Source organism: Chanodichthys erythropterus, chromosome 6, assembly GCF_024489055.1.
Source record: "Chanodichthys erythropterus isolate Z2021 chromosome 6, ASM2448905v1, whole genome shotgun sequence".
Lineage (NCBI taxonomy): Eukaryota > Metazoa > Chordata > Actinopteri > Cypriniformes > Xenocyprididae > Chanodichthys > Chanodichthys erythropterus.
The window spans coordinates 16,767,704-16,780,057 of NC_090226.1; the positions used below are offsets into that span (position 1 = coordinate 16,767,704).

Sequence of the window (12,354 nt, forward strand, 5' to 3'; positions counted from 1 at the left end):
TTTTAAAATTGTTTTCTTTCAATTAGGACAGGTTTTGTATTTCTTTCTGGAAACGACTGATTGTAGGCTTCACTGATCTGAGCTTATATACCTCAGTTTTTGAGTGAAATAAGCATTATTTGTGGATAAATTTGGAAAGTATGGAAACAATTTGCACTGTTTAACTAGGAAGGTTTGTTTTGGAATGCTTTTATTTTGTACAAAATGGAACAAAGTCACACTTGTGGTGTTCCTGTTCAAAAAATGACTGGCCTACAAAAAATAGCTTATAAATCTCTTATGATGTTATGTGATAATATAGAGTAATGACAGATTTATAAGCAAATTTTTGTACGCCGGTCATTTTTGACTGGGAACTCCAAGTGTACCAAGGAAACAAAAATGACAAAAATTCTCAAAAAAATTGGGGAAGTAGTTATACCCTATATGAGCAAAATTTTAGTTCAATGCGATAACGTTGACAACTAGCATTTTCAGGAAAAACAAAATCCTCTCTGGGTCAAAATGACCCGAACACAACCTAAGGGACTGCATTTTCAAAATATGGCTTGGACCACATGTCCATAATGTCAGAATGTCATAAGATCACAGTAGCCACGTTTCCGCTGCCGGGCCTAGAGCAGGTGTGCTAGTGTGTGCCAGTTGTGTTTCCACTGTCACTTCTGGGGCTTAATGGTGCCTCGTCAGGGCTTTCTCTGGGCCAACGGCCAGGGTTTTTTGGCCAACTGAATACCTTGGTCCAAAGCAGGCCAGCTCGCTGGCTGAGGAGTGGTTACAAACAAAGGCGGAGTTTAGTTGAGTCTGGAGATGGCAGTGCCGTGGATGATTTAATATACCAGCTAACATCAGCATTAAAGACATTTAAAATCATTTTACTAACCATTACCATAGTAGACATGTTAAATATGGCCGCTTGGCTGTCACAATCGTGTATTTATTTTATCTGTCAGTACTTTAATCTCTTTATACCGGACTGTCTGATATCCATATTTAGCGCTGCATAGGCTTATGTCATAAAATAAAGCAAGTCTGGTTTTTCAGGAGCTTCCTCTGTTTCTCTGACTGAAAATATAACTGTATTGGGACTGTCATTGGAGAGAGTGCTAAAGCTTTTTTTTTTTTTTTTTTTTTTTTGAAAAATTTGTAGAAATGATCATTCTTTCTAAATGTGATGTAAACATACATACGTGGACAAAATGATAAATATGATCAAAGATGACTGTAAAAATAAATCTGCAATGTTTATCCTTTTGATCTTTAATTCATAAAATTAGCAAAAATCAAAACCTTCATTGAAGGAAAATAATTGAAAGTGGGGGGAAAATCATGTTATGAAATAAAAGTTTTTCTCCAAAACACGTTGGCCACAATTATTGGCACACCTAGAATTTTTTATGAGTAAAATATCTCTGAATTATATTCCCATTCATATTTACATTTTTTTTTTTTTTTTTTTTTTAGCACACCAGAGTGATCATGAACATGAAATTGTCCAGCCATGACATCCTGTTCCACAGGAATATAAACATGAGGAAACACAAATGCCAAATTCCCTTAATCATTCATCACAATGAGTAAAACCAAAGAATATAGTTCTGATGTGCAGCAAAAAAATAGAAAGTTGCTGTAAGAAAATAGCTAAAGCATTGAAAAAAATTGAAATTGAAAATAGCTAATCCATTGAAAATCAGGGCAATAATTAAGAAGTTCCAATCAACTAAAGATGTTACAAATCTGCTTGGAAGAGGACGTGTGTCTAAATCATCCTAATGTGAAGTGAGGAGGAGAGTTTGAGTGGCCAAAGACTCTCTAAGGATCACAGCTGAAGAATTGCAGAGATTAGTTGAGTCTTGAGTCTCAGAAAGCCTAAAAAAAATGATCAAATAGCACCTACATCCGCTAAGTTGTTCGGGAGGGTTTCAAGAAAAATCCTCTGCCCTCATCCAGAAACAATCTCCAGCATATTCAGCTGTCAGACATGACTGGAACTCCAAACGGGATCAACTTCTATGGTCAGATGAAACTAAAAAAGTGCATTTTGGCAGCAAACCCCCCAGATGGGTTTGGTGCACACATAGATAAAAAAGTATATCATGCCCACGGTTAAATATACTGCTGAATCTTTAATGTTGTGGGCCTATTTTTGTGCTGGAGGTCCTGGACATCTTGTTCAGATACATGGTATCATGGATTCTATCAAATACCAACAGATAAAAAATCAAATCCTGACCGCTTCTGCTAGAAATCCAGTAATGGGCCGTGGTTGGATCTTCCATCAGGACAATGATCCAAAACAAACATCAAAACCAACACAAAAAATTTGTCACTGAGCACAAAACCAAGCTTCTGCCCTGGCTATCCCAGTTCCCTGACCTGAACCCTAAAGAAAATGAGTGAACCGAAGAGAAGAAGCACAAACATGGAACTGGGAATCTGAAGGTTCTGGAGAGATTCTGCATGAAGGAATGTTCTCTGATATCTTGTCAGGTGTTCTCTAAACTCATCAGGCATTATAGAAGAAGACTCAGAGCTGTTATCTTGGCAAAAGGAGGTATTGAATAGTATTGAATTAAAGTGTGCCAATAATTGTGGCCAACGTGTTTTGGAGAAAAACATTTATTACATAATGTGATTTTCCCCCCACTTTCAATTCTTTTCCTAATTTTATTAATTAAAGATCAAAAGGATAAACAATGCAGATTTTTACAGTCATCTTTGTTCATGTTTATCAAGGGTACCAACAATTTTGTCCATGCCTGTATTGTCCTGTGACTATAAATAAACAAACAGAAGCGATTGAACTTTTGTGAAATAATGGTAAATAACACTTTATTTCTGTGACTAATGTGCAATCTTGACACACATTAAATCATTATAATCAATGTATCACTTATTGCTGTAAAACTGTGGTAAAACATCAATGCTTGGGTTTTAAATCTTTAAGTAAACAACAAAAATGCCAACAAAAGGTCGCTTTTATCATGTTCGTTTTGCGATCACGTTTCAATTGATTTCTTTCTGATTAGTTTTCTGATAAAACTTCCATTTGTTGGTGAAATTATGGGTTTGTGTGACTTTGTTCTAGAGAGGCGAGTTACAGGCGGGTTTTAGCAAATTGCTGCGGAGCTTCTCGCCAGACGGTGAAAACCCAGCATGGTTTTGAGCTTGATGCTACAGGTCCGAGGCTATTAGCCCAACCCGGCCCGTTGAAAGCCCTGGCTTGCACTGGCCCGACAGTGGAAAAGCGGCTAGTGTTTTTCTGAGTAGGGACAGTTCTAAGGCTTTCGTTTAGACAAAATCAGTTATTTTAGCCTATCCTACTCAAGTAACTTTTTTTTTTTTTTCAGCAAAGAAATTCTATTAACCCTACTGCCAGAAATTAATTTCACTAATCATTTACAAAGCACATTTGTATGAAGTTGTAAATATAATTAAAAATTTAAATGCATGATTAAAATGGAAAGTGTATGTAATGTGATCAAAGCCTTAGTCTTTCTATTTGCTAAAAGCTAATGGACTGCAAGATTGCATTTTTCTTCAGGATTCTTTGATTAATAGAAAGTTAAGAACAGTTACAGTAACAATGGTCTTTACTGTCAATTTTAATCAATGTAATGTATCCTTTCTAAATAAGTTTTTTTCTTTCAAAAAAAAAAAAAAAAGGACCCCAAACTTTTGAACAGTAATTGAGGTTCAATTCAATTCAGAGCAACTCACCTCACTCCAGCTGCCATAGACCCACTGAGGGCAGGGGCCGGACTCACAGGAACGTTGCTCTGTGGGTTGTGTGCTTTCATCACAGCTGTTGGCAGGGTAGCCGTTCTCATCCTGACACACCACCACACGTCTCTGGAATCCTCCGGCACAGGTACTTGAACACTGAGAGGTGTGAAAGAGAAACAGAAGCTACATAATGAGAGAAGGGCCACACACACCTTCCACACAATCAAAAACTTTCTCACATTCTCACTGGACCAATTTCATTAGCTTTGGAGAGATTATATGAAAACATACGTCAATGTACAAACACTGACCAACGCAGATTTCTTTGATGAGAAAGATTACCACTGGGAATCAAGAAGTGGGATTTTCCATTGTTTTTAGAAAAGACTAAACCCAAATGACATTTTGTTTCAGAAATGGTTCAGCATATAAAATGCTTTTGATGGTCTGGCAAAATATATGACGTTTTGACTAAGTTCTGAACTTGCGGTCTGAATTAAATATGATAAGAGAGAAACATAATACATAGACATGCCATAAATGGAGTGTCTATTTACACTAAGTGCAAATAGCATCCCCTGTTGGCAAACACTCTTTACACTAGCTCCGCCCACCAATGTCTGGTTGGAAGTTTGAAAAAAGACGCACAAAATTCAATGTCTTCAGTGGTGCAGCAGTAGTGTGTAAGGCTCACAGACCTGGCTTTAATAAATATATACTCATTTACACTCTATATTATTGCATTCTGTTAATGTATAAATACTGAGGTGCAAATAGTATCTGCCAATATAAAGTATAGATAGCATCTAATTGCTATTTACTTTTATTGCAAATAACTGATACTTTTACATGGTGTAAATAGAATCTAACACTATTTTCATCTAGTGTAAATAACATCGCTAAGAAAAATGCTCCTATTGTCACTTACTGTAAATAGAATATATCGCTATTTTCACTTAGTGTAAATAGCATCTATCGCTATTTGCACAGTGCAAATAGCCGCTGTCATAAATGAATGCATCTTCATGTTGCAGTTAAATTCTAATTACTTTCATCAGTGTTGAAAGGATCTGTGAAATTAATACATTTTTGATTGTTTGATGAATAAAAAAAACATTTACTTGAAATCTTTTGTAGCATTATAAATGTCTTAACTGTCTCTTTTGATCAACTGAATGCATCTTTTCTGAATTAAAATATTAATATCATTCAAACAACAAAAAAGCTTACTGACCCCAAACTTTTGAACATTATACATAGTGTACATGTAGCATAGAAGACACTTTTGTGCTTTTTTAGGGTTTTTTTTTTCTTCTTTCTTTTTTCATGAATCTGTCATAAAGTCAAATCTTTACTTATCAGTTTAAATACATCTAACAACTGATTGAAATCGGTCAGAGCGAAAACTGTTACCGTGATGTCTGCTAATAGATCGCAAGATTTAAAGTATCATTAACGAAATCTTAAAAAACACAAATTATTAAGTGGAGTCGTAACAAAAATCATTCAATTCCTCGTGATTACTATCACTCGGAAGGATACAAATTATATATAGCTATAAAGGAAACAATGTTAAAAGGTCTACAAATACCTACTTTAAGACACAGAGGAAGAGCTTCCCAAAAACTGCACAATATTTAGCTGTTATTTGAATTCTACAGACTATTTAAAGCACTGATATCATGAAGGAAACAGCATCATTTATCAGACAGAGGAAATGCTGCTCTCTGGTTGACTTGGAGAGTTCAAGTACAACACCTTAGATGTCATTCTGTTCTTGGGTTGGCAAAAGGTCTCTAACAGGACTTGTCTTTGGATTGGTGGATTGTATCTAATATCAGAGACATACAGAGCAGGGCATGCAGAGATGCTATCATTCTAAGATGTTTAGAGGTACTTACCGCCCCCCACGGTCCAGTCCTCCATTGATGCGACTGGGGCCTGCCAGCTCTATTACGGTCAGTTCGTCCGGCGGGAACATTTTTTTTCCGAGAATCAGGGTTAGGTAAAAAGCCCCCGTGGTCGCTGGAGCGAGATGGACACTGGGGCATGGCACACTCCTGTTCTGTTGCTGGTTGATCATCTGGGTCACACTCACTTGTTTCCACAACTTGATCGCTGATGTTCATACACACTACTTGCCGTGTAGTTTTACCCTGACCGCAGGATACGGAGCACTACAAATACAAACAGATACATATAGGAATATTGCAGTGTTTATTTTAAATTATTTATCCATGCACATCATTATTTTTTTCATTTATATGTGCTGTTGTAATCTTTCATCAAAATAACTAACAAAACAAAAATCTGTCTTCCAAAATCTGATCCACTAAAAGCAAACAATAACAAACCAACCATCCAAACTGTTCCCAATTGACAAAATCAAGTCCTGCACTACATTTTCTCTTGTCCGAGAAGCCATTTCAGTCAAATATAATGTTACAATAAAGAAGAACTATCGCAACTTCCGTTTCATGCTGATTTTAAGATACCCTACTACAGTTTTAACTTAGAAAGACTGTCAAGCTACGTAATGGCTTAATGGATTTAAATTTTGTGTATGAACTATTACTTAAATTGAAATGAAAAAAGAATAACAGTCCCTTTAGTTTAGTTCTTTGGACTTTTTCAGATACTGCAACATGGATTATGTAATGTTGATTTACTGGTTTGTCTCAATTTTAAACCAGTGGAAAGCAGGCCTAAAGCAATCTAGCTACTCCATAGTAATTCTTGTCTTCCTGTATAAATGTGAACAGTATGCACACCGAACTCCATCTGCACACAAGACCCACGAAAAATGAACTCTCAATCAGTTTCCAATTACAACTGAGCTCTAAACACCAGAATGAGAGCAGAATGATCAAGGTCATTGGTCTAGAATGTTCGGCTGCAGAACAGCTGTGAATGAAAATACAATAGTTACAGTGTTGAAAGAATGCTGGCTAACACAGTGGTATGTTAATATAGTTCATATAAACTGAATAAATACAGTGGGGTCCAAATGTCTGAGAAAACAAAATGTAATTTATTCTTAACCCTCTACCGCATAGTGTTGCCATATGGCAACATACATTTTGTGTTCATTTCCTTGCCACTGTCTCTTTAACAGAACATTCTCGTTTTTTTTTTTTTTGATGGTAAGAGAAGAGCTTAGTTTAGCCAATGATGTGCTTTGGTTAAGTCACATGACATGCAATTTTTTTTCTGTGGCGCGATTTTCTGACAGACTGCCGTCTCTTGTATGTAGTTGCTGAAAGCAAATTAAAACGTCAGTAACAAACAAGGACCCGCTCATGTCACATTCACAAAAAAATTGTTAACATCATCTCAGGTAAGTTATGATGAAATATTCACCACTCAAAAATTTTTTTATGAAATTAGTTTTTGGTAAATCGATAAAATGTCTGTGTTGCCATATGGCAACACTGTGCAATAATGGAATGGCATTATTATATAGATAGCTAGCAAAGGCCAGCTACAGTCTTTTAAGCTGTAACAATAACAACATTAATGCTAGTGATATAATGTTGATTAGTCGTATGCCAAGGACTGCCATGGCATTTATATTATAGATTAAATAAACATCAGAGACCTGCCACCACAGCCAGTATACTGGCCCAGATCTACCACTGTCCTACCATTGTCTCAAAAAAAAGGTGCAAGTGGATGTAAGTGTATTGTTAGGGTGAAAAGCACCAAATGTGATGTGTACATGTGTCTCACCTCTGAAAAAAAAAAAATGCTTTTTGAAGTTTCATACAGAAAAAAGGTGAAGTTTCAAGGATTATGGGGGGTTCATGTTCATAACCTTCCTCTCATAAGATTGCGTAATGTTGAATTTTCATGAACTACAATATTTTTGGTTTTATGTCAGTGTTTTATGATACATGATGAACAGTATTAGATTTGTTTTTAACTGTCTACATTTGCAATTTAAATTAATATTCATGAAAAACGTAATGAAATTCAAAGAATATAAAGCATTATTCAGCAAAATAATAAATTCCATAAATAAAAGCACAAGATGTTGGAAAATAAGTATAAGGTGTTGTTTATATTTACTGCAAAGCTTATAATAGCACCAATTTATTGAACACAAACAACATTTCTGAGGAAAAATATTAACTATATATACGTATATGTATATATACACTTCCACTTATTTTAAGTTATTTCCACTATTGCACGTTGTTGCCATATGGCAACATATCATAAAGTACCTTAAAAGAATATTTTTTTCCAAATTTTTTTTTACAGCACTTCAAGTTAAGCCATTCTAAGAAAAGAAAAAGGGTTAAAAAATAAACGAGAATATTTTATGGGGGAAATTAAAGTTTAAGTATATTTAAATTTCTGCACTATTTCTAGGTCACAATTCAAATAAGTAAATTAGGGCTGTCAAATGATTAATCACATACAAAATAAAAGTTTGAGTTTGCCTAATATTTGTGGGTGTACTGTGTGTAATTATTATGTATATATAAATACAAAGACATTTATGTATATATTTGACAAATATTTACAAGTATATGTATTTATTTATATTTTTATATAATTTATATTATATATAAATAAAAATATTTTGTACATAAATAACATATTTCTTTTAAATATATACATTAATTTGTGTGTATTTATATATACATAATAACTACACACAGTACACCCACATATATTAGGCAAACTCAAACTTTTATTTTGTATGCGATTAATCGCGATTAATCGTTTGACAGCCCTAAAGTAAATTCGTAAATTTTCCTGGAGATTTTCCTGCTTCAACTGAAATAAAATAAAATTAAATAAATAAATAAAAAATAGGTTAAAATAAAATAAAATATCTGAGTAATAAAATAACTAAAGTGATTAAATTAAAAAGTAATAAAATATTTGAAAACAATCATTATTTTTGTAATTCTGATTAGCAGTGCAAAACTGACAAACTTAAGCTTTAACAGATTATAATAAGATAAAAAAAAACAGGTATATTTTATTTACCGCAGTCCATTCCAGAACCTTCCACTGTCCACATGCCACTATGGAGCACACCTCACTAGCAGGAGGTTTTGTAAGATGAGCGCAGGCTGATTCCTCTGCTACTCCACCCTGCTGGTCACGGCAACTTACGTAGCGCATCCGAGTGCCCTTTCCACAGGTGGCGCTGCACTATTATAACGAACAACCATTTTACAATAACTACAGTAAAATACTACAGAGACTAGCATAATAAGTATTTAGTAATTCATATACATCAGACATTATCAGGGATGTACCTGTGTCCATGATCCAAAGCGCCACTGTGTTTTATGACCAGGATGTGACATCACTTTGGTGTCTGGGATGACAGGATGAGTCACAGGGCACTGCGAGAGTTCACAATCCTATGGAAGGGAGGAAGTGGAGAAGGACAACCAATTTTCAGTAATGAAGATCTGTGACTCTAGGGGTGAGGCCGGCAGGGCTTCATGGCTGGAGCCAGTGTGCTTGATTTATGCTTGACTGGCTGGAATCACCTGTTCTGGGTCACTGCACCTTATGGTAAGTAGAAGATTTTAAACCAGGGGCCTCCCGCTTTCTCATACTGTCTGCCCTATCCCTCCTTTCAGTTCCCGACTCTCCCACACTCCCGCCTACCTACACTTATACTGCCTTCACATGCTATCGGAAATTTGATAATTCCCATTTTGTGATTAGTTGTGATTACGAGCTTATCGCATTTAAGTTTTGGGAGGGTGTTTATGTGCAATTTTTACCTAGGAAACTCGTATTTCCGATCATTTCGAGAGCATGTGAAGGCAGCATTATTGCCCCTCTGATTCTGCCCAATCATTTTACATGTCGTTCTGGAATACTTGATTCTGATTGGTCGGTTATGGCATTCTGTGATCAAATAGTTTTGTATCAAGACTATAGTATAGTTGCCCGTTTTCCTACATAGCAACTGATTTACTGAATAGCTATGCTCGTTCTTCTGCTTATGTTTTATATAACTGAATAATTTGAACTCAGATTGAAATTTCACGTGCATTTATTTACTTCTTTCGTAAGTAGCTGTGTAATATGTGGGATAATGTACAGTCATCCTGGTATGATCACAAAATAAACTCCTCCAGGGTGATACAAGATCCTTCCGCTTTGCGTCTGGGTCCTGATCATCCTGTCTGGGATTATTTTGTGATAATCCGTCTGACTGTACAATATCCCTTATTTATTACATTTTTTTCTCTCTCTGTCTCTTATAGTATATATTACAATATATGTATATATACAGTATATGTTCCTAGACTTTTTCAACCTGGATGGCTTGATGGTGGGAAAAAGGGTTTTTTCTTTCATCTCCTAAAAGCCTTGTGAAAATGAAGCTCTATAAAAACCAATGCCTCAGGAAAGTTCATAAAATAGTCTGTGAAACACAGCGTTCAGCCACTTGAGCTCTGCAGCAGAATTACACTGGAGGAGGGGGGAGGGGTAAATGTAATTTTGCAGGTATGTGTAGATAGTGAAGGTTGATAAAATTGAGATCCAGATGATTGCAGATGAACTTAAATGAGCATTAAATATAAATCTGTACTGGAACTATATAGACAGAGACGTTATAACCATGGCTGCTTATGAAAAACTACACATGCAAATGAAAAAATTCAAGACTCACACACACATACAGGATTCCCACACTGTTTGACCAATACATTTCTTTTTAAATGATTTTTCCATCTTTCCAGTCATTTATGGTTGCTTGTCAAATATTCAATTTAGATTCATTAATGAATCATTCAGACAGATTTGTGAATCTATTCATTGAAATGAACTGATTCAAAACACTCACAAAATTCTCTTAAAATATGATTTTTACGATTGTATTAATTACCATACCTTTTAAAGGCCTAAAAACACACATTTAAAATTCCCTGATATTGCCAGATATTCCAAGACTGTGGGAACCCAGTTAAGTTTTATTTCCTATTGTGGACCTGATGCTATGTGTGTGTGTAAACCCATGCTTTTCCTTCACACAAGACCTTATTGAGTGCAGGTGATAAATATGCTGGGTGGGAAACTTCTTTTTCTGCCTTTCAGGCTGTACCTGCACCCACTTTCTTTTCTTTTTTTCCAGTTTCACATTTCAGGATGGCATAAAAACTTAGATAATACTTGTACATACCCAAGCGACAACACCTCTAAAATACTGTATATTCATTCATACAATACCTTTAGTTTGCAATGACTTGAAAACTAAATGAATAACAATGCAAATGAATCATTTAAAGGTGCTAAAGAGGATGTTTTGTTTATACATTTTGCAATATTACTTGAAACTGTCTTTACTAACTAATAAAAGACTATTTGTGACCAGTCACGGAAAGTAGGGACACAAGTCGGTTCTGGGGCATTTTGAGTTATTCACAGATTCTGAAAGTGTAGTCTCCAAGCTTTCCAACGATGTGTGACACATGGAAATCTGTTTGGAGAAGTTGTGGCCATTTGAAGGTAGGCATTCAAGAAAGCTCTATAGGGAGAAAAACGCCTCTAAAGTTGCAGTTCTCACCTGTTCTCACCTGCTGGGAGTGACAATAGGGCTCATTTACATCTCATTTAGATAAACCATACCCCCTGTAAACCTGCATGGACCGCATACTATTAATAATAAAGGTTAATGTGCATTATAAATGTCAGTAATTTATCTTTTTTGACTTTTATAAAAATGATTTAGAGGCTGAAATATGTGACTTTTTTTGTCAAAACTCTATTTGAACTTGTGCATTGTAGATTGTTGTAAGACACTCATTTAAAATCTGCCCATCATTTTTAATGTTATTATTTTAATGTTTATGTAAAGAAAAAGTACATATTGATGCTAATTTTATTTGTTATTTGCTGGTTTTCCACATGAAACTTGGTGAATTTACTTTTTGAATAGGATTCTGTGATAACCGTGATCATTTTGGTCACTATAATCATGAAATGAAATTTTTTCACCTGAGAAGCCTGTTAAAGAAGAATAGGCAATCCAGGAACTAACTGGACTAACAGAGGCCAGAGATTGCTAACTATGGCTATTCAAAACACTTTTCAAGACAATAAATACACGATTGAGACGATGAATGCATGTATTGACTGAATTTGCGTCTGAATAGCGCTGGCTCCGTGGGCGTGGCCGCATTAGCGGATAATGAGCTGAATCACAGACTTTTGACATGGCTCTTTTTTCATACAGATTACATAAACACAGAATGTTTGTTTTCGATTTGACTTACACGATTTAAAACCTGACATTTCAACGTTTTTTCAGACACAAGTATAATTTTTTTATGATTCGTATTACAGTTCATTTTCTGAGAACTATCAGATTGGACTTCGTTCAGAGGGAGATGAGAGATCACGCATCATGTTAGTTTTCTTTGTTTTACAGAAAGCACAACATTTTGTTTTTACTCTGAGTGTACACAAATAAAAGAAGACATTCTATAGTTTCAATTGATATATTACTTATGTCTCTATGACAAAAAATGACGGAGTATTTTAAGTCTGTTTTGCTGCAATGTGAAAAAAATCCTGCAAAATGCGCCGGCGTGTTACCCGACTCCAGAGAGGTAATGTCTTATTATGCCGCTTTCATCGTCGCTCAGA

The 12,354-nt window shown here is 35.3% G+C and overlaps 1 protein-coding gene across 2 annotated transcripts in view; it reads right to left on the reverse strand.

Moving 5' to 3' along the window:
- Positions 1-12,354, reverse strand: part of adamts9 (ADAM metallopeptidase with thrombospondin type 1 motif, 9) — a 40,831-nt gene that overhangs the window by 4,194 nt on the left and 24,283 nt on the right. For both annotated transcript variants that reach the window (XM_067388256.1, XM_067388255.1), the window contains exons 24-27: positions 9,000-9,107; positions 8,725-8,892; positions 5,625-5,900; positions 3,718-3,879 (exon numbers count right to left, since the gene is read on the reverse strand). In XM_067388256.1, the coding sequence (XP_067244357.1) occupies positions 3,718-3,879; positions 5,625-5,900; positions 8,725-8,892; positions 9,000-9,107 (714 nt within the window). The remainder of the gene's footprint in view (positions 1-3,717; positions 3,880-5,624; positions 5,901-8,724; positions 8,893-8,999; positions 9,108-12,354) is intronic.